At 43.7% G+C, this 25008-nt stretch overlaps 2 protein-coding genes across 3 annotated transcripts; both read left to right on the top strand.

The window, feature by feature from the left end:
* The first annotated feature begins 5204 nt into the window (after positions 1 to 5204).
* On the top strand, positions 5205 to 14924 carry EIF5A2 (eukaryotic translation initiation factor 5A2). Of its 2 annotated transcripts, none has more exons than XM_053390541.1 (5): positions 5205 to 5359; positions 7998 to 8187; positions 9519 to 9623; positions 10776 to 10907; positions 11874 to 14924. In XM_053390541.1, the coding sequence occupies exons 2-5, from the start codon at positions 8023 to 8025 to the stop codon at positions 11931 to 11933; spliced, it is 462 nt and encodes a 153-aa protein (XP_053246516.1). In that variant the 5' UTR covers positions 5205 to 5359; positions 7998 to 8022; the 3' UTR covers positions 11934 to 14924. The 2 variants fall into 2 exon arrangements, with proteins under 2 accessions (XP_053246516.1, XP_053246517.1); XM_053390542.1 differs by lacking the exon at positions 5205 to 5359 and adding an exon at positions 5842 to 5866.
* Positions 14925 to 15979: 1055 nt separating this feature from the next.
* RPL22L1 (ribosomal protein L22 like 1) lies at positions 15980 to 20688 on the top strand. The gene is made up of 4 exons (XM_053390540.1): positions 15980 to 16089; positions 17856 to 17948; positions 18974 to 19095; positions 20353 to 20688. Exons 1-4 carry the CDS (start codon positions 16081 to 16083, stop codon positions 20495 to 20497), a joined length of 369 nt encoding a protein of 122 aa, XP_053246515.1. The 5' UTR covers positions 15980 to 16080; the 3' UTR covers positions 20498 to 20688.
* Positions 20689 to 25008: the final 4320 nt, after the last annotated feature.

Here is a 25008-nt window from a genome sequence, read left to right as displayed (position 1 = left end):
AGACTTCAAAGAAGTGTGACTAGCCCAAGGTCACCCAGCAGCTGCATGTGGAGGAGCGGGGAAGCGAACCCGGTTCACCAGATTACGAATCTACCACTCTTAACCACTACACCACACTGGAATATTGAGGCGCAGAGGAGGCTGGTGGCCTTAAGAAATATGGTTCATTAACACTTATTTACACCTGGAAGTGTGCAGTGGAGGGGGTGTAGAACATTATACCCCGAGGGTGCCTCTTGTTACTCCTCTGATAGCTTCTGTAAGCTTGGGTCCAATGTAGCAGTCAGTCACGGCCCCCGGTATCTTAGCACAGCCTCCTCCAGCAGGATGGATAGCAGCTAACAGATTGAGGTTGAATCCTGACAAGACAGAAGTATTGTTTTGGGGGGACAGGAGACTGGCAGGTATGGAGAACTCCCTGGTCCTGAATGGGGTAACTGTGCCCCTGAAGGACCAGGTGTGCAGCCTGGGAGTCATTTTGGACTCACAGCTGTCCATGGAGGCGCAGGTCAATTCTGTGTCCGGGGCAGCTGTTTATCAGCTCCATCTGGTACGCAGGCTGAGACCCTATCTGCCTGCAGACTGTCTCGCCAGTGTGGTGCATGCTCCAGTTATCTCTCGCTTCGACTACCGCAATGCGCTCTATGTGGGGCTACCTTTGAAGGTGACCTGGAAATTACAACTAATCCAGAATGCGGCAGCTAGACTGGTGATTGGGAGTGGCCGCCGAGACCATATTAACACCGGTCTTGAAAGACCTACATTGGCTCCCAGTACGTTTCCGAGCACAATTCAAAGTGTTGGTGCTGACCTTTAAAGCCCTAAATGGCCTCGGTCCAGTATACCTGAAGGAGCGTCTCCACCCCCATCGTTCTGCCCAAACACTGAGGTCCAGTGCCGAGGGCCTTCTGGTGGTTCCCTCGCTGCGAGAAGCCAAGTTACAGGGAACCAGGCAGAGGGCCTTCTTGGTAGTGGCACCCGCCCTGTGGAACGCCCTACCACCAGATGTGAAAGAGAGCAACAACTACCAGACTTTTAGAAGAGATCTGAAGGTAGCCCTGTTTAGGGAAGCTTTTAATGTTTGATGGACTACTGTATTTTAATATTCTGTTGGAAGCCGCCCAGAGTGACTGGGGAAACCCAGCCAGATGGGTGGGGCATAAATAATTTATTATTATTATTATTATTATTATTATTATTATTATTATTATTATTATTTTGGAGGACTGGGCTTTGTTCTCCTTCTTCCCAGCTGCCTGAAAAACACCTTTTCCTGTCACCTTACACTCCTCCCTGACACATTGGCAACCCGTTTTGCACAGACCTGAGCACCTTATCGAATGTATAAATGCCCAGCCATTGTTTTATAATGGACTGCATTCAACCAGACCAGCACGGGATTCTTTTCTGGCACCATTCTGTAGCATGCATTTCCCCTTCCTATCCCCAATATTAGCTAGATCCTGACATTCATTAATTTCTTGGGTTTAGAAGGGGTCCCCCCCCTGCCAACTTTTAACAACAAGAAGCTGTCTTCTGCCTCGTCAGACCATTTCTCCATCTAGTTCAGTGTTGTCTACACTGACTGGTAGCAATCTCCCAGTGCATCAGACAGTCTTTTCCATCTCTACCTGGAGATGGTGCTGATTGGACCTGGGACCTTCCACATACAAAGCGGATGCTGTACCACTAAGCTGTGGTCCTTCCTCCGATTAATACATGGGTTTGCTCCTGGATTCAACATTGTCATGGAAGGCTTAGGCAGTCTCAGAGGCTGAGTGCCCTTTTCCCAGCTCTAGCTGGTTCACCAGCTATGGTCTCTTTCTGACAGAGACAACTTGGCTGCTGTGCTCCATATTTCAACTTCCAGATTGGATTACTGCAATGTGCTCTTTGTGGGGCTGCCCTCGAAAATGACTTGGAAATGGCAGCAGCCAGAGTACTAGCTGGGGTTCCCTCCAGATCTCATATAACCCATTTTAAAACAGCTGCACTGGTTGCCAATTCGTTTCTGGGTCTAATTTAAGGTACACACTTTAGTCTTTAAAGCCCTAAATAACCCACTGTCTTCTTCTTTATAGGCCCTCTCAGATATTAAGACTAGCGAAAGGGGCTACACAGAAAAAGCAAGTACTCACTTCTCAAAATATTCAGATTCTAGAATAAAAAGTCATTTTTATGCAGCCTCGGTTAGATTTTGTTCTGCTTTTTTCCAGGGTGTTGAACTGCTGAACTAGTAGCAGAAAACCCAAGATTCCAACCATTAATTTCTGTATTTCGAAGTGGAACAGACATTTTTCATTTCACTGTCCCTTTGAGGCTTTCGTGAAGTTTGAATGGCTTGTTTTGTAATCTAATTAAGCATCTGCCCAAACTACTTGCTTACATCCAGCACTGCTGAACATTAGTTGGCTGAAATAAAAGGTTATTGCCTCAATTACTTTGCATTTTCAGTTCTAAATGGCCTTCTCTGTTGTTTCAAAATCACCAGCACCATCTGCTGAAGGAAATCGTGAAATACACGCCCCCGACAAGATTGTAATTCTGGCAACTGCAAACCAGTTCCTCTGAGGGGTTTAATTCACTTCAGTTTCCAGCAGGTTTTGAGCAAACTATGAAGCAGGGAAACCATTTTTGTTTTGCTCTAATCACTAATGAATTTCCCTTTTGAAAAGAATTAAGGTTCTTTTTAGAGGACTCATAAATGTGACATGCATGTAATAGGAAAAGCTCTCAGGTAGCATTCCTCAATGGAAGCTTCAATACTTTTAGAAATACAGTACCCATAGAGTTGTTAGGGTCCCAGCACAGCTGTGCAAATCCGCCTGCAGTCCTAAACAGATTGAGACTGCATATACAGTGGTACCTCGGGTTACATACGCTTCAGGTTACAGACACTTCAGGTTACAGACTCCGCTAACCCAAAAATAGTACCTTGGGTTAAGAACTTTGCTTCAGGATGAGAACAGAAATCGTGCTCTGGCAGCGGGAGGCCCCATTAGCTAAAGTGGTGCTTCAGGTTAAGAACGGACCTCCGGAACGAATTAAGTACTTAACCCGAGGTACCACTGTACACCACACACTTACAAGCACATTTGAAGCAAAAAAAATCCTGGAAACTGTAGTTTACCTATAATAGAGCTATAGTTCTCAGCACTATTGACAAATTGCACTTCCCAGAATTCTCTGTGTGTGGGGGGAGAATTCCTGCTTTTAATATATGGTGTGTATGCAGCCCTACAATCATAGGAAGGAATTGGAAATCATCTATTCTATGGACTAGCTCATTTCAGGATCTGTAATGCAGGATGCAACTATAGCAGCCTTCCCCAGCCTGGTGTTCCTTCTGAAATGATGAAGCTGAGCTCCAAGACATCTTCGAGGTCACTAGGTTGGGGAAGAGTGCCTTAAGGAGTTGGAGTCCTCTGCACACATATCCTAGGACCTAGGCTTATTTCAGACTTAAAATGTGGCTTGGAAGTCAGGGCTGGGGAACCTGTGGCTCTCCAGATGTTTTGCACCACAGTTCCCACCAGCCCCAGACAGGATAGCCAATGGCCAAGGAAACTTACGGTTCAGCAGCTATTTATTTGTCATGAACTGATAAAACTGTACAGTCATAAAACTATAAGCAAGGATATCAACAAGAATAAAATCAACAAAAGATCCATAAAAACATCAAATGCAGTGAGTCAGACTCTTGCATTACCCAAGGGTCTCACTGTCCACATTATCTTCTTCTTCACCACTCATTGTCTGCCACACGGGAGGAGAAAAGACAATCGACATTCCCAGTGGGCTTCACTGACCTAAATTCCCCTTTTAACTTTCAACTCAGTGGAGTCTGGTGCAGCCCAGAACTTGACTCACAACCCCTTGGTTTTTTAAATGGAGACCCTCCCAATCTGATTGCAGGAGTAATTGGGGTAGCCAACAAGGGGTATAAGACAGACTTCTGAGGGAGCCTGTTGTGCGAGGTAAACACTTAAGCAGACAGGCAAGCTAAGCACCTGTGCAAATTAAGTAACCACTATATTTCTTTTGAGTATTGAGATAGAGAGATGTTAAGTTTTATCTGTTTAAAGCATGTTTAGCCTGCTCTTTAGTCGACTCACACTCCAAGCATGGCTTGCAAAAATAAATAGTAAGGGAGTCCCTGCCTTAAAGGTTTTATGAAAGGAATGACACACAAGGAAAATAGGGTCTGGGGGAAAGGAGCAAGCTTAGGCACCAGTTCTTATAACTGATTAACTTGTGGGTGTGTTCTTTAACGCTTTTAGCCTAATTTTATACAGTTAATTGAAAAAGAAACACCAGCGCACTTTCTGCGACGGTTCACAACGAAGAGTTTGGTTAATCCCAGAATCAACCGCCAAAGTCCTTGTCCTAGTGGAATCCGTTCAAGCAGAGGCAACCTCTGGCCAGACACCCACAAAGTTTATGGCCATTGCTATTCAAATGGTGCCTTGTGATCGATTATGCAATATTTTATTCAAGTTGGCACCCTACCTCTGACCCAAGAGTTGCTGCGTGCGTGGCTATGATTATTAAATTTCTATGCCACTCTTCATCCGAGGATCACAGAGCAGTTTAGAAGATAAAAACACAAAAATATATAACATAGTAACAAAATTACATAACATAGTGGGGTGTTTTTCTAACACTATTAGGAACCCTGAGCTAGATTAATGTCCCCAAACGTCATGGTTTGTGCCAACCTACTGACACTCCACAAAGCTTCTTAACCATTTTCGTATGAAAACAAGATGGGGTGCTGCTGCTCTCCCAACCCACTAACTACCAGCACGCTTCAACACAATGCCGCGCGCGGCAAGAGCCCAGGCTTTCTGACCCAAGCCGCTTTCCGTACCGCTTCCGGGCAAAGCCGAGCACATGCTACGAAGCGCCCACAGGTGTACGAAAACTCCTGCCTTAGCCGCGAGTTGGCGCAGGCAGATGACGATCACAGACGCCGTAAAAGTGTAGACATCCAGGATGTGGAGGGAGGCGGAGGCGGCGCCGTCCTGGAGGCAAAAGCCGTCACGTGGCGTAGAGACCGGCGCGTAGGTCCGGGCTCGCGCCTTGCGTGGGTGGGGCGATAAAGCGGCCAATGGCGAAGGAGGATAACCTGTACCCGATGTGGGCGGGGCTGAGGGGATTTTCTTCCTCCCTCCTTTAAATTTGGAACGTACGGCGCGCGCTCCCTTCACGCCTAGGGGGATTCCCCCCTCCCCTTCCCGCTCTCTCGCTCTCCCTCCCTCCTTTTCTCCACCCACACGCCTCCCTGCCTCCCTTTACGGCTGCTCTGCGCGTGCGCGTTGCTGCGACGCTCTTCCAGTCTTTCCCTGCGCCGTGGGAGGTAAGTGCTGGCTCCTGACGCGGGTGCGTGCGGCGCCCCCTCCCCCCCCACCGCTTAGTCCCTCCGCTCAGCCGTTGGAGCCGTTGGCGGGCCGCTTGGAATCCTCTCAGGCCAACGGCGAACCGGGCCGGATTGGTCTGGCGCAGACCCGGGTCCGAGGCGGCCGGCGCCTTCCCCTCAGGCTTCTCCCCGGCGCCGCCTGCTCTTCCCACGAGGCGGCCATGCGGGGCGCCTCCCTTCGCGGGAGCTGGGGGGACTCGGGGCTGAGGAGATGGAGGAACCGGGGGGCGGGGGCTTGAATTTCCCAGGCCAGCGGATCGTTTGCTCAGCTCTGTTTCTCTCATTACCCGCTCTGTGAGGAAAACCATGTTTAAATTGGCCTGACGACTCCCCCCCCCCCGCATAATAACGGTGTATTCCGCGGGGAAGCAGCGGTGCCCTCCGTAGAGTCGGATGGGGTCCCCAAGGGTCATCCATCCCAACCCCTTTGCCGTGCAGGATAGCCAGGTAGATAGCGTTGGGCCTACACCACCTCATATCACACACACACCCCGACCAACCTGGTTAGGTGCTGTTCGCAGTCCCAAGAATATCGGGGGGGGGGTCGCAGCTTCTCCATCCATGATGGCCTTTTCGCTTCTTGGTCACGAGTGTTTAGAATTACCCAAGAAGGAAAGGCAGCCATGTTGGTCCCCAAGAAAACGGCTAGAATTCATAGTCGTCGACGTCTTTGGCGATCACTCGTAGCTGAGTAACATTGTCTTCCATAAACACGGTTTTAACAGTGAGTCCGTACGTGACTGTGGATGCCAATTCTAGGGCCATCTCCATTAGGACTAACCAAGATGAGAAAACGCCCTACTAAGGATACTGCCCTATTGCGGATTTTGGAATGTGTTTTTAGGGTTTAACAGGTAGAGGAGCTCCTTTGGCCATTGTTTTCCCACACTGGTTTCCCCTTTTGGTGGCTGGGTAGGTCAAAAACGTGGCCCTGTGTGCTCAATGTGTGTGAGAGAGAGTAAGAGAGTGCACACCTACTAAGCTTCCTTGTTCCTCTTAAGAATTGATGTGTAGGGTCTGTCCAAAGGTCGTCTAGTCAAATCTTCCCATACCTAGTACACCATCCCCCTCTGTTGAGAAATAGTGGGCACCCAGATACCTTTAGGATGCTCACAAACTCTTCCTGAGAGCAATCCCGTTTGTCATGCAGGGTAAAGTAAGCTCTGTATCTGTTCAAATTCCATTCTCTTGTGAGAGTTTTAGTGATGCAGCAGCCCCATCTGCTTTTGCTTCAGCTGCTTAACGCCTATCTGCTGCATTCCCTACCAGTCATGGTACACCCTTACAGCTTTTAGACAGTGATGAAACAGGTTCCAGAGATCAAAAAATGATAAGTAGACTTGCTTCAGCTCTCAGAATTGTGAACCACCACAAAATGCCTACTGTAAGCACCCTGTATTAGTTATCCCTTTGCTCTTTCACATTACCTCTCCCAATGCACTTCATTTCTGGCTTGAGGGTAACTGCTATGATTGTAATATCATGAAATGGCTGTAGTTGTTGCCAAAAAGGCACTTCTGAAAGATGGGATGCTTCATGCTGCCGCAACCATCCTGTAATAAGAAGCCCCATTCGCTGGCAATTGCTCAGATGTATACTTCACCATACAATCAGAGTGTGTGGGAAACATGTTACAGTTATAATTGCTGTGGTGTGTAAAGGGTAAAGGGACCCCTGACCATTAGGTCCAGTCGCGGACGACTCGGGGGTTGCGGCGCTCATCTCGCTTTATTGGCCAAGGGAGCCTGTGTACAGCTTCTGAGTCGTGGCCAGCATGACTAAGCCGCTTCTGGCGAACCAGAGCAGCACACACAAACACCGTTTACCTTCCCGCTGGAGCGGTACCTACTTATCTACTTGCACTTTGACGTGCTTTCGAACTGCTAGGTTGGCAGGAGCAGGGACCTAGCAACGGGAGCTCATCCTGTCACGGGGATTCGAACCGCCAACCTTCTGATCGACAAGCCCTAGGCTCTGGTTTAACCCACAGCGCCTGTAGCTCTCACCAAATAGGAGACAGCAAAATACTGTCTTCATGTTTGAGTCGAGTGTGGGACAGTAGCACTTAATCTTCAATAATCCCCAGAATGCTATTCCACAGCTTCAGAAACCAAACTTATAAATCTATTGTCCCAGTTTATAAATCTTGTAAAATTTGCATTTCTTATAAATCTTGTAATTTTGCATTCCTTATTACCATTGTCTCCTGCAACTTTTCTCTTCCTCCTCTACCCATGCCCTGGCTGAGCCATAACATGGCAGTTGGGACCCCTGAGAGTAAAATATTGCCCTTCCCATCCCATACTGCAGTCTTGAGCTAGCATTTTTAGGATGTGTACTCAGTGACCACAGGGGACAGCTATTCCATTTCACAACTCTGTCGTACTTGCAGTGAAGGTGGAAAATGTTGATATGTTCAATGCTGGATTGAGCATAGTACTTTCTGTAACATGGTTCATTATATTCGAAGTATGGTTTGTGTTCATCTGCATATCTATTTATAACACTCTTAAAGATACAAATACTTTATTATTTAACTGATACATGAAATAACTGAATTTATTTCTAAATTTTATAGTATTTGCCAGAACACACTACATACTATGGCTGATGAAGTTGATTTTACCACTGGAGATGCTGGTGCTTCTGCCACCTACCCTATGCAGTGTTCTGCACTCCGCAAAAATGGCTTTGTGGTGCTGAAGGGACGTCCCTGCAAGATTGTAGAAATGTCAACTTCGAAGACTGGCAAGCATGGTCATGCAAAGGTAATTGCTTGGTAGAGCTTTCTTGAGTTTTACTTCTGTTCTGGTATGCCAACATTGCTCTTCAATGAATATTAGTTTACTAATATTAAACATTAACATCAGATTTGCCAGGTGTGTGGCCCAGTCTTACTTAACTTTCACTATCTGTCCTCTCTTTGTAGTGCAAGTCTAGTTGGCTGTCCTAGTATAAGGTTTCTGACTTGGGTGGCATTCTCTGCTAGGGGAGAGCATGAAAAGTGAGTCCCTCAATATAGTGCACACTGTTTGTTAGTAAATTTGCAACCTCTCTAAATACCTTTGTCTGAATGATGTATCTGATTCCAAGTGGTACGACTGGTTCAATTCAGACATTGCCTTCTTATTCTCCAAATCATGGTTTGGAGGATTACAAACATCCTGGAAGCTCATATGCTCCTCTCTAGTTTTGCATCACAAATGGAGGGAATCTGATGGTGAGGGTGAGAAGGGAATCAGTACAGATCTGCAGCACAACCTGGTCCTCCCAGGTTTGGAACACGCCGGCATTAAGCTTGTGAATTTAAGTCAGAAAATTGAGATAGCTTGAGTTACTCAAGCCTCTCTTGGAGCTTGTGTAATTTGTATCTAAGCACATGCTTAAGTTCAGAACTGTCGCCATACGCAAATATGATCTTGATAGTTCTTCAGTAAGATATCTCCTTGGTAGAAGGAGTCTTAGAGGTGATGGGCATGCATAGATGACTTGAATCTAGGCAGTTAGCATAGAAGTTACATCCAAACATCAATTTAAATGCTAACTTTTGGTTACAGAAAACTATGTCTCAGAATTCTAAGCTATTTGTGGAGATGGGTAAATCATTCATGAGTTTTCTCTCCTGAAGTAAGATACTGTACTGTATAGGCTAGCCCAACCTTTCTCAACCTTGGGTCCCCAGATGTTGTTGGAGAAGAACTCCCATCATACCTGACCACTGGTCCTGCTAGCTAGGGACGATGGGAATTGTAGTGTATTTGTGTAGAGACAACTCTTCTCAAAGTTCAGTGCCTCCTTAACTGGTTTTGGGTCGGGTCAAATGTTGCTGAGGGCTGCCAAAAACGGCTTTGAGGGTCGAATGCAGGATTCAGGCCATGTGTTTGACTGTCTTGTTCTAGTCAATGATAGACTGTAATTTGAGTATCATTATATGTGACTTCTCCTTACAGAACTGTTCCAGCTTTCGTCTCTGGGTGGATGCAAATGAATTACTGTTCATTGCTTTCTCTTTCTCACCCCCCCCCACCTACCCCAAACTTTGTTCTTGGAACATACTGTTCTTGGTAGCCTAAATATATGTGCATGAACATTCTCCTAGGTCCACCTAGTTGGCATTGATGTGTTCACTGGCAAAAAATATGAAGATATTTGTCCTTCCACTCACAACATGGATGTTCCTAACATCAAGAGGAATGACTATCAAGTAAGTCTACATTTTAATCTATACAAATAGAAAGTCCCTTCTGGGCATAGCCTGATGTCCTATGAAAAAACTATGCTTCCTTAATTAAAATGCCACGCCTTAAATTACTTAGCCTTCCAAAGGACCCATCGAAACAAGCTGGGTTTTGTAATCTCGTACCTCTGACATCTCATTTCCAGTCAAATACTTAACCCTTGGTGCAGCCACCGGACAACATAAAATGCCATTAGAGGGAGTGGAGAGATTATTACAAATGCCATCTAATCATCATTATGAATTGATTTTGTAGGATGGGGGCCACCTTGAACATGCTAATAGAAAAGATGGGATACACATACACTTAATAAAACAAGTGGCCCTAAATATTCCCCTTGTGTCCAGACTAAGATGAATTGTTTCTGTCAGACTAAAAATTTTGTGCAATTTTGTTTTGCAGTTCCTTGCTTTGATGTATATGTTTAAATACAGAGCATAGTGTATGTTAGTAGAACTATCTTCAGGTACTTTGCAGCATTATGAAATATCTCATGCTGGGTTAATATGGTAGCAATTTCTTCAATAGGCTTTGCTATAAAATATTCAGGAATATTTGAAGCAAATTACATTTGCAGAACATCTGCCAATAACAATATTTGGAACCACATATAAAATTAATTGGCAGTTTTAGATCATCTTACTATATTTTTCAGTTTCAAAGCTGCTTTTGCTAGAAAGTGCTACTGAATACAGCATTTTTAGCGTTATCCCTTTAGTGACTAAAGCTGTGATTCACACTGAATAGATCTTGAACTAAAAACTGTTGAAACTGGGTTCCGTGTATTAGAAATGTGCAAGGTTGTTCTTCTGTACAGTGGCTCTCAAACGGTGTGGTGTGCCACATTGATATAGTAGGAGACAATGGCAAGTGTGGCAGAAAGATTCCAGGACAGTCAATAAATATAATATGTGAATGATTCATATTCTCATTCACATTGTTTTATACATTTTTATTCTGAAAGTGTGGTCCAGAGAAAAAAGTTTTGAAAACCACTGGTCTATAGCAATCAGAAGCAAAATGCTAAGTTCAGAAAGCAATGCCCATATGCCAATACTTTTGACTGAACTTCATTCAATTATGAATAAAATTGAATTGGAATTGTTAATTTCTTGCAGCTGATCTGTATACAGGATGGATATCTTTCTTTGCTGACAGAAAGTGGTGAAGTTCGTGAGGATCTGAAGGTGCCAGAAGGTGAACTAGGCAAAGAAATAGAGGGGAAGTATAATGCAGGCGAAGATTTCCAGGTAAAATCTGAGGTTTGAAAAAGTCTGGGGTTTTATTTTTCTTTTGACACCCAAGTTACCTTGAAAGTACTTTATTGCTGCTAACGGTTGATCTAAAATAACTTCCTGGGCCTTATTTTAATGGGGAGAAAAGAAAGGGGGATAAAGTGGAATTAGTTTTCTATTCTGAAATAATAAGTGGCTTATCTCTTGTAATTGCAGTTGGTTTTTTCTTCATTCATATTATTTATTATACTTTTTAATTGCTTACTAACTGAAGGTCTCCAAGCAACTTGCAACACATTTAAAATAGAAATACATTATACCTTCAGAGCAGAACGTATCAGCCATGGGAAGCTTTGGCATCACACTAGTAACAAAAACCAACATGTAAATCTAGTGGTTCCTAAGTAGCTAAGTACTGTAGACTGCCTGTTTTTCAAAAGCCAAGCCATGGTCCCCCTACTTTTGAAAATGTAATATTTGTTACGTCAATGGTGACTCCATACCCCCTCCAAAATGACCCAGCACAACTGTGATGCGCGTCTTCTGGACCACACTCCTACACAAGAGCATAGCCCTAAAAAAAATGAGATGTCCCGAGCAGTTGATGAGCCATGGACCCCCTGGATAGGTTATGCAGACCTCCAATTGGGAACCACTGTCTCATTTTGTAAAAAAACCTGGTGCCAAAATAATTACATGGAAATGATATCAGTGCCCTCCTAAACTAGATGATCAGGATAAGTTAAAGTTATATTCCTCAGCTTGTCTTTATTATAAATACTTCTTCCTATTTTTCACCTGAACTCAAGCTACTATTATGTTAGATTGGCTTAATTATGTGCTTTGTGATTAGCTTTTTGCTGGGAGGTTGACTAAAATTGGAATACTGGTGCTAGAACCCAACTATTGCCATCACAACACTTGTTGTAAATGTAATAGCTGTTTTGTGTATCCTAATAATGCTTTTTCTCTCTCCTTTAGGTATCAGTCATGTGTGCAATGAGTGAAGAATGTGCTGTAGCCATTAAACCTTGCAAATAGGACCATCTGGATTTGAGCAGCTGCTCATATCTCAGCAACTGCAGATTTCTTATTTTAGTTCTAATTATCACCAAAGCTATAACCTTCACTAGCAACCTCGTGTCTTTGTTTGAAAATAGTGCTGGCTAATGTTGCAAGCCATTTGGCAATATTAAAATTGCTGAAGTTCAAGTGCTTACAGGAATGGCAAGGCAGTCAAAACTGTCATTTTAGATCATGAGGTATTACTAGTATGCTTTGCTCGAATGAGACTGTATAGCAGTGCCAATACCAAGGTAGTACTAAGTTTGGGTTTAAGTATGAATAGTGTTTAACATTTTAAACAAATGCGAATAACCACTTTTATCTTAAAATATGGTGAAATGTGGCTTGCACTGAACTGTGAATAGTCATTGAGCTGGAGACAAGGGAACTCATGTGATCAAAATGCCAGTGCTGATGGCCATGTACAACAAACTTATATCTGTAGTCTTGCTGGCTGGCTCACTCTTAACATGTCACCATTTGCCTGTGATGCAAACATCCAGAATATTGGGTGCTTTCATACTCTGGTTAATAGTGCACAAAAGCTTGGGGGTGGGAGGGAGGGAGAGGAGATTCACTAGAGGCCTTTGATTTCAACATGGAGTTCAGCCACTCTTCTAGTTTAAAAGAAGGGAATGCCTCAAGTGTTTCAGTATTAGGCATATTTGTTTTTGATTTTAACTCTTTAGTTTTGTAGCACAAATAGACTTTTTGACTTTTTATTAATGGATCAAAAGTGCACATACTAGCTTGTATAAAGGCTTAATATGAGCCTGGTTTCACGCAACTGAAATTAGGTCATGGGTTGTACAGTCCCAAAAAGAACTATGACAGAGTGCTCTATCAAGTACAAGAACTTCAGTGCTGTGTTAAGGGGTCACACTGACTCATAATCTACTTGTACAAGACTTGATTACACTGAACAGGCAAATGCCTAATCGCTAATAGACAATTTGTCTACACGACCTTCAACTTTGTAAGATCATGCTTCTGCTTCATTAGCATTTTGCGGGACACCAACTTAACTTAAATTTGCCTTAAATATTGGTAGCAACTGACTAACTTGAACTAGTGACTGGGTTCTTAAAATGTGCTTAGTTCATTACTGGCAGCTTTTTGTGTGCATAGGAAACAGGATTTTGAGCTTCAGTTAGGAATATGGTTGCCCTTTAATCAGTGAAGTTAGTTAGACAACAGGTGTAAATGAACTGCATCAGGGTCTAGTGGTAGGCTCTATATTATAAGTATCTATGCAGAGAAGGGGCACAACGCAGATTGATTTGGCAATAAAAACTCGAACAAAGCACAGTCTTGATGTGGTAGTAAATAACTACATATTTCAAGATCTAGGGCTACTGGAAAGCTGAAGGATTTTAGCATATTTAGTCTAATCATGTGAGTGTTTCTAGATAGTTGATTCTCCAATAGTCATGGTTTGAATGAGAAGTCCCAGTTTGAAACATGGACTCAGCTAGTATCATTAGTCATGAATGTGAACAGTTTTGAGAAGTAAACTCGTGTCATAGTATCTGAAGAGTCCTACTAACATCTTAACTGCTTGCATCATCTTAAGGACGTATGCAGCTAAAATGTGTAGAGGCAGGTGGCTTTTGGAAATGTGTTACTGAAGTGCCCTCTTATACTTCGGAAAACATACTGTCTTAATTTCAACTTGACTTTTAGCAATCTGGAACCACAGAATATCTAGACTAGATGGGGGGGGGGAATCTGCTAAGTAGATCTGTATGGCACTCTTTTGCATACAGGTTTTGCAATGTCATTTCACCAGTAAAAACTACAGTATTTACAATAAGACAGTAGCAAAGCCATTTCATTAGTAGAGAGCAGTCTCTACAAACCCACCAGGTTTACAATAAACTAACTTTGCTAATAAAAGCTTAATACTGTATCTTTCAGGTTATTTAAGCTATTTCAGGGTAATCATGTTTCTCTAAATTCACTTTTAAATGGTTTTTACTTCATAGTTGGAACAAATTGTATTTTGTTGGAGCAGGTGGAAGCTCTTCTAACAAGCTGTAAGCCAAAATTAAGGCTGTTGATATGAGCAACTCAGTCCTGCTGCTGTTCTGTAATGGTGCAAGCTTTCTTGTTTGGGTCCATTGATGTTTTGTTCAGTGTGCTGTAGGTTCTCTTGCCTCAGATGTTAGGAACTTCTTTTTTAAAACCCAACTTTACCTCTTGATGTGTTGTTGTGTCTTTGTTCAACAAAACCACTGCTAGTTGAGCCATGACTTGAATATACTCTTCTCAGGGCTGCTCTTGTGAAGAATTGAAAGAGCTTAAGTTGATTATTTTAACAAAGCTGCTTGAAAGTCTTACAGGGTTTTGTATTCCATAAATTTATAGCATGCCTATGATGCAAGTAGAGTTCTAGTACATTGAACCTTAGTCTAACACAGTCAAACATTGTGACCAAGCTATTCTAGCGACTAGATGACATGTTTGACTGCAGTAAGCTTTAAGTATGGAAATGTTGGCTGTGTCTGGAAACTTTCATAGAACAAGCTGTGCTTAAACATTTTATCCTGTGTAAAGCATATGACTCTCATACATTATACTCACATTTCCACAGTACAACTCGGACAATGATCTCTGTGGCTTTTATTTACATTGTTTTGTCTAGGTCTTGTAGTGAACGCTCATGATGAGTGACTGTTACATTAACATATAATTGTAAACAACGTGTGGGGAGAAGGGGTTTTTGTATTTGCCACATACGGTAGCTCAGACAAGTATGCAATATACCTACTGGCTAGCAAATGGATGCAGTGTTCATTGTACAGGAGTGACTTTTGACTTTAAAAGCAAAACTTGAAAGGTTTGTATGTTTTCTGCATTTCTGTAATAGCGTATTCATGTGTTAAGAGTTCTTGGCTTTTAACGACTGTTTTATTGAAAAGTTTGAATTATGATTTGGATCACAATGAGAATAAAGTTTGAACCTAAGTGCTACTCTTTTGACTTTTTTCCCTACAACTGCTAATAAATGCCTTGTATATGCACTTCCACAGATTATGAATTCTATAAGGATGTGACCCTACTGTAGTTTCCTTATTAAGCATACATCATTGATCACAATCTCACTTGAAAAGGAAGGCTGCTGTAGATTGCCCAATAAAAACTGGCCTGAGCAAATACATTTGCTTGAACAGCACGAAGGTGCCCAATATTTCTTCCATTGTAAAACAAGGTTTGGGGAGGACCTGACACCCAAAAGCTAAAACTGATTGTTAATATCTGCTGCATTGCAAAGAGGGGAAAGGTTTGGGGTTGGAAGGGGCTTCTTGAACCCCTGTAATGTAGTCCACTGTTACTTCAAAGGTGGGCAAAGAGATTTTTGGCCAGCTAGTATTTGGGGTCGTCATACATCCAGAACAGTTTCCCGGTGGAAATCAGTCAAATATCCAGGAAACCTTTTAAAAATAATAATTGTTAATTTAATTTGGTTTTGATTTGTTAATTGGAAAATTTAAAAAATCCGGGTTTTCATTGTTTGAAATATGGCATCCCTAAATAGTACTTGTCTAATTGGAAGCGCTTTTCCAAGAATAGCTTGCCTGCATAAAAATGCAGTGTGTGTGTGTGTGGTGGAGCTTTGTGGCATTTCCACACTCAGACTACGGGTTCCAAAAATCCTACAGCGATTGTAGGGAACCTTGGGAAGAGGTGTAGCTCGGAGGTAGAGCCTCGCTGGGCATTCAGAAGGACTCCAGTCCCAAGCCTCTCCACCCGGGGCTGCGTCAGCCCCCTGTCTATTGCCCTGGGGAGGTGTTTCCGGTCGGTTCTAACTCGCGCTCCTTGGATTTCTTATTTCTATTGATTAAACTTGAAACACCCCCCCCCCAAAATAAAGAAGCGCCGAGACACCAGGACCCACCAGCCGGACTCTGTATCACGCAGCTTCCGGTGTGCGCACGTTAGCGGAAACGAGCGGGCGCTTGGCACCCGGAAGTATTACCCCTCTTCCCTGATCCGAGCGTCAACTCTCTTCCTTTATCCCTCGAGCGTGGTCCACGCCGCACGTCATTGCGTCACGGCGCGGATATCTATAAAAGCGCGGCCGCGATGTTTCCGCCCTCTCTTTCTCCATTGCCTGGCCAAGATGGCGCCGGTGAGTTTCTGAGCCGGGCGGGCTGTGGCGGGAGACACGCGTGGGTTAAAGGAGGGCAGGAAGGCTTCCCTGCTCACTCTTCTCTCCCTCGCCTGCTCCTTTCCCACACGCTAGTAAACCTTGCAGGGCTGTTGGGAGGCTGCTGTGTAGCTGTGACCCTAAACCCCCCTTACCTGGGAGAAAGCCCGTTGCATTCAGTAGGATTGCCTGTCGTGTTTGGTACCCTGAATTCATGGGCGCCACACACGTTTTGCAAGATCACGTACATAATGCGAAATAAGGTCTGGAGGACTCTTGTGAAGAACTCTTTGAGCTCATTGCCAATTTTCTAAAGTACCTCATTCATGTCTTCGTGCTTTTCGGGGATGGGTTTCGTAATGCTCTCACGCAAAGGGAGATGTTGCTAGATTGCAATTTGAGGTCATTCTTGATCATTGGGCCCCGCTGTCTGGGAGTCCAGCAACATCTGAAGGTCACTCAAGTTTGCTGCTCCAGCAAAAATGCATAGGACATCCATAAAGGGACATGGGAAATCTTGAAAAGCCCGTGGATAAATAAATGTCAACTGGCAATAGTAAATGATGAGCGTCCCCAGTTCTGCATCTTGTGTATTACCACCGCTTAACTTTAGGTATACAGTGGTACCTCAGATTAAGAACTTAATTTGTTCTGGAGGTCCGTCCTTAACCTGAAACTGTTCTTAACCTGAAACACCACTTTAGCTAATGGGGCTTCCTGCTGCTGCTGCTGCTGCGCCGTCGCTGCACAATTTCTGTTCTCATCCTGAAGCAAAGTTCTTAACCTGAGGTACTATTTCAGGGTTAGCAGAGTCTATAACCTGAACCGTCTGTAACCCGAGGTACCACTGTACATCTTAACATTAGGTATACATCGGGTGAAAGGGGAGGGAAGCCCAGTGCTATGATAGCCACAAATGAAGGAATGACACTTAATCCTGGTCTTCCATAGCACTTAAGTCCAACCTCCCCCCCGCCCCCCGGTAGTTATTATTATTTATTAAATTTCTATAAACCCTTCATTGGAGGATCACAAAGTGGTTTACAATATAAAAATACATAGTAACAAAACCAATACGCCTCAAACCCCCCCCCCCCATTTAAAAGACCATAGTGTTTAATTAGCAAAAATTCAAGGTGCTGTACATCGTTCTTCCTCTCATTGAATCCCCACAAGAACACTCAAAGGTAGGTTAGGCAAAGAGGTAGTTACTGGCCCAAGGTCACCTAGTTAGCTTCATGGCTGAGTGAGGGTTTGAACTTAATCTCCCATATCCTAGTCTAGCACTCTAATCTCCATACCACACTGGTTCCAAGACCCTTGACTGCCCTGATTGGACAGATTCTGCCACCTCACAGGTCCTGGATATGGGCCCTTTGGATTCTAGTTGGTGCTTGTGGCAGAAACTGCTCTTGTTTGGCGCAAGGTCCTCCGTTATTTTAGTTTAAAATAGAGTAACAAAAAAATTTGTCCCTAGCCCTTTGAGAGGAAAACAAAGTTAGCTATTAAAGAACTGTTAATTCTTATGCTTCGCTTGGCTTGCACTGTAGTGAGGGTAGGTGATGAAATTTTCATTACTAATATATTTTCTGTGTTAAGTGAAAGTTACAGGATAAAGAATATTGGCTAAGGAGAGAAATATATTAAGGCATCTCTGATATATGAGGTATATATTTCCTCTTGACTATACTGATCAAATATAAGGATCATTCATACTAACTTCAGGGGCATGTTTGGTTTTCTTTTAGCAAAAGGACAAGAAACTGAAAAAATCAACTTGCAAGTATAGCCTTGACCTCACCCATCCTGTAGAAGATGGAATATTTGATTCAGGAAATTTTGTAAGTAGTTCTGCTGTTCACACTTCTTTGGTCATGTTTTAATGGCAACATACATTGAAACTTAAGGAAGGAAAAAAATTCAAATGCTTGAGGTTTCTTTTAAAGGAAATTAAGTCTATGCGTGTTTATAATAAAATTCATGATAAATAGTTGCCCTTTAGTCAAATCAGCCTATGGCTAAGAACTTGACTCCTACAACTGTAAATCATTCCCAGCCAATTAATCACATCCTGTTTTAATTCTTACTGCCTGCAATTACCTTTGCTTGTGCAGGGAGGTTTGGAGTTACAGACCTGGATAGGATAATTATTTAGCTTGGCTTAGTGACTATCTTAATCATAATCCAGATGGATTCCATACCAAATGACTATGTATCGTACCAATGTTTTGTATCTTAAAATAAATATATAGAGAGAGACAGATATTGTATGTTATGAATTACCGTATTTTTCGCTCCATAGGACGCACCTAGTTTTTTGGGGGGGAAATAAAGGGGGGGAAATTTTTCCCCCCCAGCCCCCAGAACAGGCTGCTATCCGCTAGCTGTGGGAGAGCCGCGCGACTTCGCGCAGCTCTCCCACGGCTAGCGGAGCGCTGCGCGAAGCCCGAGTCTTGGGGCGTGCTGAGCTCAGCGCGCCCCAAGCTTCTGGGTGCCAGCAAGGTCTCTGCTAGCCGTGGGGGAGCTGCGTCTCCCACGGCTAGCGGATAGCTTCCTGAAGCCTGGAGAGCGAGAGGGGTCGGTACGCACCTCCAGGCTTCAGCGAAAGCCTGCATTCGCCCCATAGGACGCACACACATTTCCCCTTCATTTTTGGAGAGGAAAAAGTGCGTCCTATAGGGCGAAAAATACGGTACATTAATAGGAATATTTCTATTAATATTTCCATTCATTTTTCTTGATTCTTGCATGATTTATTTGCATTTTGTGACTGTAATAATGGATTGTCTGGCTAGGGTCACTTCCCTAGTTCCACATCTAGGGCGCCATTCCCTAGTGTTGCATTTTTTTGTTTTTCTTGAATTAGGAACAGTTCCTGAAGGAAAAAGTTAAGGTCAATGGAAAAACTGGAAACTTGGGAAATGTAGTTCATATTGAACGCTTTAAAAACAAAATCACAGTGACATCTGAAAGGCAGTTCTCAAAAAGGTGGGTGTTCTTTATTTTGTGTGGTGGGCTTTTCTTTCTGATTTTAGCTCCAAACCTCAGGACACGTAGCAAGAATTGTAAACCAATTTAAAATGTGGCTTTAGTTGAAATTCCCCAGTTAAGCTAACCTAGTAGCATTTGAGGCTGTTTATTATCTCGTGTCTTTAGCATGTGTTTCTGTGCCAAACGCACACTTGACACCTGAAGACTATTCTCAGTTCTGTTCTGGAATATCAGCTTTTGAAAGAGAACTGGAAGGTGAAGTTGGGCTATTTAATTTGCCCCATCTTCCTACAGTTGATTTCTTAACTAGTATGATATATTTGAAAGGAAGCTAATGGATTTCACTTGATTTCCAAATATGTGTTCTTAGGTTGTTGTTTTTTGTGGGAGAGCAGTGTAATATTTTGGCAATTCCTGGAGTGGCCTAGTTTTTGCCTACTCAATTGGTCACTCATAGGATCATATTAAACTGTCCCATACCAAGTCAGACCATTTACCTTTTTTCAAAGAGGGCCAGATTTGATGCTTGAGGGCCAACCAAAGTTGTTGAGCTTTTTGGGGTTTAACCCTAAGCAATAAGCTGCCACAGGGGCCAAATTAGGCTCTCAAACAGACTTTGCCTGGTCTAGGCTGATGGCAGCACTCCAGGGTTTCAGAGACGGAAGCTCTCCCGGCCCTATCTAGAGATGCTGAGGGTTGAACTTAAGACCTTCTATATAGGGGGCAGATTCTCTGAGCTATGGCCCTCATCCTTTGGTGAATTAAGTTCATCTTTTAAGATAGATTGCATTAATACGGAGATTCATTTCATCACATGTAATAGTATTTATATAGCACCTCAGAGTTTCAGATTTTTTCATATAATTCTCAGCCTTTCAACAATCTTGTAAGGTGGGTCTGCTTGACCTGGTTGTAAATGGGGCAGGTAACAATAGTGGCTTGCCTAAGTCCATTCAGTGAGTTCATGACAAGCAACAAATTTCACCTGGGAACTTTCTGGTTCTGAGTTCAGTTTCCTATACATGTCTATTCAGAAGTAATCCCCTTTGGGCACCGTTAAAATTTCTCCCTTGTCTATAGAATTGCAGACTTAGGTGTTCTGTTAGACAGGCTACGTCTTAAGGGTCAGATGCTCAACAAATAATCATTGTTGCTTTTTGCAGTCATCGACTGCTGTCTTGTATCACGTCTTTGTAAACGCTTGTGATCAAATTACATCATACATTTAAAATCACTTGGCCTTTTGTGTTAAAGGTACCTTAAGTATCTCACAAAGAAGTATCTCAAGAAGAACAATCTCCGTGACTGGCTGCGCGTGGTTGCGTCTGACAAGGAGACCTACGAACTGCGTTATTTCCAGATTAGCCATGATGACGAAGGGTCTGAAGCCGAGGAGTAGAATAAGCTTTTATGTGGAGCATTGTCTTCCCTGGTGCACAGCGTGTACACATGAATCATCTATTTATGAGAATGAAATCATTTATTACCAAAGAAAAGTTGTACACTGACTTTACTTATAGATTGCTGTGGGCACCTGGGATTTGTTGTGTTTCAAAAGTTTCATTAAAAGAGCCTCCTGATAAATTATAATCTGTAGTTCTCTTGTGGACATGAGGTTTTGCCTACGTTTCATTGAAATACATAACACAGTCACATATTTATGCTTAATGGCCACATCCCTGTAATCTCTGTGACTGACCAGTCCATTATACAGTGGTACCTCGGAAGAACTTAATTCATTCTGGAGGTCCGTTCTTAACCTGAAACTGTTCTTAACCTGAAGCACCACTTTAGCTAATGGGGCCTCCCGCTGCCACTGCACCTCCGAAGCACGATTTCTGTTCTCATCCTGAAGCAAAGTTCTTAACCTGAGGTACTATTTCTGGGTTAGCGGAGTCTGTAACCTGAAGCGTATGTAACCCGAGGAACCACTGTATAATTGTTCTAGTAGAACTAGAGTAAAACTTAAATCCATTCTTATCTCAGAATTTTCACCATAGTCATACAGGACTAAATGTATAGTGTGCTCATACATGATCTATTTAAACAGTTTCTAGACTGCGCTCTCTATATATTTAGAGTCCTGTGTAGAATGACTTCAGCCAATAATAGCTGGTTTGGAATAATCTGGTTAAGGCAGTTAAGTCAGAAATTAATTTCAGAAGAAAAGTCTTAGTCTTTCAGTTCTGCTATTATGTTTGGCCAAAAGTCAGTTCCCTACAGTGGTTATGCAAGCGATTTATTCTGCCATTCCAGACAGCACCATGCATATAGCAAGAGCATTGTTGAAATAATTTTATGCAAGCCCTATTTGTAATTGGTAACCATACTTTCAAAACCGAGTAGCTATCTGCAAGACGGCTGTTTGCATTCGTGATTATTCATTATGGGTGATGATCAGTGTTCATAACACTCAAGAATAGACCCATTGAATTCAATAGGCAAGTTGTTTAAGTCCATTGATTTACGTGGGTCAAGTTGAAGCATGACCTAGGTGGATATCAGCCTTACTACTTGTATCCAGCCTTTCTTCAATAACTCAAGGTGAGATTTATGTGGCTCTCAGATGGATTCCCCTCCCAGCACTGACCAGACCTGTGTGACTTCAGCAAGGTTGCAGCATTGTGTGCCTTCAAACCCTGATGATCTTACTGTTTCAACTTTAAAGATTTGCAAACAAAAAGAAAGCAATAATATTAATACAATTCCAGCAACAATGTTAAAAATGAGAAGATGTGTTTTTTTAAGCTGTAGCAACATAAAACAATAGTTGCCTGACCTTGTCAACCTGGTGCCTTCAATATGTTTTGGACTACAACTCACATCTGTAGTGGACACCCCAGTGCTCTCTGAGGCTGATGGGTGTTGTATTCCAAAGCAGCTAGATGGTGCTAGGTTGGCTAATAATAATAATTTACAGTGGTACCTCTGGTTACGTACTTAATTCGTTCCGGAGGTCTGTTCTTAACCTGAAACTTCTTAACCTGAAGCACCACTTTAGTTAACGGAGCCTCCCGCTGCTGCACGATTTCTGTTCTCATCCTGAAGCAAAGTTCTTAACCCGAGGTACTATTTCTGGGTTAGGGGAGTCTGTAACGTGAAGCGTATGTAACCCAAGGTACCACTATACACCGCCCATCTGGCTGGGTTTCCTCAGTCGCTCTGGGCAGCTTTCAACAGAATATTAAAAACACGATAAAACATCAAACATTAAAAACTTGCCTATACAGGGTTGCCTTCAGATGTCTTCTAAAAGTCAGATACAGTGGACCCTCCGGATATGAACTTAATTCATTCTGGGGGTCCGTACGTACCCCGAAAATCCGCATCTAGAGGCACTGCTTCTGTGCACACACATGGCACAATCAAGTGCTTCTGCGCATGTGTGCAGACCGCTTCTGTGCACGCACGCACAGCAAAACCCGGTAGTATACACTTCCAGGTTTGCTGTGTTCGCAACCTGAAAGTTACGTTACCCAAAGGTACATCCTGAATTGTAGTTCAACAACATCAGGAGGGCCACAGGTTCCCCCACCTCCCAGGTAGATTTTTTTTCCTCATCCACCAGATGGCTCTCAAGTCTCCAGTGACTGACTTACTATTCAAATATAATGTATGGGTAGTCCGTGATTATAAAAGGACTGGCTGTTCCGTTCGGGAACTCGCCTCTCCCAATAATCTCTTTAATAGACCTGAACATCCACGTAGTCTTTAGCACTGTTTTTATGTACACTCCAGTGAATTTATATTGCCGGTTTAAAATATCGGTTCAATGGGCTGCTAACAGTCTTCGCCACTAGCTGGCTGTATTGCACCATAATAATAATTCGGCAGAGCGTGCAGCTTTAGAAGGGAATGTAAATGAACATCTCAGGCAAACAAGCTGGCGTCTTAACACTTTTTGTGCTCCCCCCCAAAGCCATCTGGGTCGGAGTATTGCCCCACACAACTTGGTTAATGGGCAGCTCATTATTCGTTGCAAAAGCCACCGTATAGCCTTTTGAAGGGCAAACAGAAGTTGCAAGTGTTCTGAGTTCTTCAAAGCTCTTCTTCCAGTTAAGAATGTAAGAAGGACCCTGCTGGATTAGTTAGACCAAAAGCCCCATCTAATCCAGAGCTCTCTAGGCTAAGGTTACCAGACATCCCCTTTGCTGGGGACAGTCCCCAGATTTACAAATCAGTCCCCATACAAAATCAATTGAAGTTGAAATGTGTCCCCGGATTCACTGAAAAAATCTGGTAACCTTACTCAGGACAGAGGGTTTAACCAGTTGCCTATGGGAAGTCTGCAAGCAGGATTTGAGTGTTCTAGCACGATCCTCAGCAACTAGTATTCAGGTACACTGCCTCTGGTCCTACAGGCCATCATGACTAGTAGCCACAGATGAATTTATCCATGAATTTATCCCATCCCTTTCTAAAGCCATCCAAGTTGGCATCCACCACTGCATCTTGTGGCAGTGAGTTCCATAGTTCAACTGTGCACTGTGTAAAGGGCCTCCTTCCAGCCATTCTGGATCCCCATCATCCAGCAGAATGTTAAATCAAAGGGGCACCTAGGGCAAGACTTTTGGGGCAGATGTTTGGGGCTCCACTGAGGGGAATTAGCAGGAGGGGCCCCCGCCAACCGGAGTAAATGATGTATCACAGATTCTCGTCTAAAGAATGGGAGCCAGCCCCCACCCCATAGGACCAGCTGAACTAAGTGATGCTATGCACATTGAACTGAATATGGACTAAGCAGCTGAACTTAGGTCCCACTGAAATCAATGGGACACAATTTAGCCATGACTTTCACATAGCATAGGATGGGGTCATAAAATTGGAAGGGACCAATTGTAGGCTGACCAGAAGAGGATGTGGCCCTTGGTCTGCAAAAGATTCCCCACCTCTGGTCTATAGTTAGATAAGAGCACCACCCTGTTTAAAAAACCAGGCTGGCAGGTGGAGGTGTGAGGAGGAAAACCAGGTGTGATGTTGGAGCCCAAAAGTGCAGTTTGTAACAGTCTTAAGAAGCAGCGTGGGAGGTGTCAGGCAGATGAAATTAAATGCGTTCCCTGCAGTGTAAAGCAGGCTGCATTGACAGCTGCAGTGACGAAGAATCTGGCAGAAGGCACTTGCAAAGTCAGGTGCCGGCTTGGTTGACAGTTTCCCTCTTGAGGTGTTTTTGGAAATCACACATGGCTACAGGCAGGATCTGGGCAGGCGAGATTTTTATTCTGGCTATATTTGCTTGACAATCTGGCCAGCGCTGTGAGAACAGGATACTGAACTACATGGGCCTTTGACCTGGTCCAGCAGCGCTTGTCTATTCTTGTGTTTTTCCAGACCTCTTAAAGTAGTTTCAAAGAGGTTTTGCTTTTCGTGGTTTCAAAGTGGGGCTGAGCCTTGATGGTAGAGCCATCCCAGCATCCAGATCGGGGTGGGGCGCATCCCAGCATCCACCACAGGAGTGGGGTGCACCGTGGGGCCTCCAGAGTCTGCAGCGGGCGGACTGTTTGGGCAGTGCGGAGCCTGCGCGCCTGCAAGCCACCATGTCTCTCCCAGGAGAGAAGTGTGGCTCAGGCACGCTGCAGGCCCCGCAGTGAGTGCCGCCCGGCATTTTGTCACCCCCCTCAGTGGTGACACTCGGGGCGGCCCGCACCCCCTTCCTCCGCTCCTGAATCCATTCTCCCGAGGTGCCAGTGTTTGCATCTGGCTCCCAATCCACCAAGATGCCATTTCCTAACTGACTCACATTCAGAAGAACTCAGAATTTTAAGGCCACCATCACACCCAAGACATCTGAAGGCAGCCCTGTATACTATAGGGAAGTGGGTTTTTTAATGTTTAATGTTTTATTATGTTTTTATATATATTGGAAGCCACCCAGAGTAGCTGGGGCAACCCAGTCAGATGGGAGGGGTATAA

The sequence above is a fragment of the Podarcis raffonei genome, chromosome 5, assembly GCF_027172205.1.
Source record: "Podarcis raffonei isolate rPodRaf1 chromosome 5, rPodRaf1.pri, whole genome shotgun sequence".
Classification (NCBI taxonomy): Eukaryota; Metazoa; Chordata; class Lepidosauria; order Squamata; family Lacertidae; genus Podarcis; species Podarcis raffonei.
This window is presented reverse-complemented; position numbering and strand designations above follow the sequence as displayed.

Excerpts from the sequence above, each read along its gene's own strand:
- EIF5A2 (XM_053390541.1), top strand. The coding sequence starts at position 8,023 with ATGGCTGATGAAGTTGATTTTACCACTGGAGATGCTGGTGCTTCTGCC. Across the intron at positions 9,624-10,775 it reads TCAAGAGGAATGACTATCAA|CTGATCTGTATACAGGATGG; the intron begins GTAAGTCTACAT and ends AATTTCTTGCAG. Across the intron at positions 10,908-11,873 it reads ATGCAGGCGAAGATTTCCAG|GTATCAGTCATGTGTGCAAT; the intron begins GTAAAATCTGAG and ends TCTCTCCTTTAG.
- RPL22L1 (XM_053390540.1), top strand. Across the intron at positions 17,949-18,973 it reads TATTTGATTCAGGAAATTTT|GAACAGTTCCTGAAGGAAAA; the intron begins GTAAGTAGTTCT and ends TTCTTGAATTAG. Across the intron at positions 19,096-20,352 it reads GAAAGGCAGTTCTCAAAAAG|GTACCTTAAGTATCTCACAA; the intron begins GTGGGTGTTCTT and ends TTTGTGTTAAAG.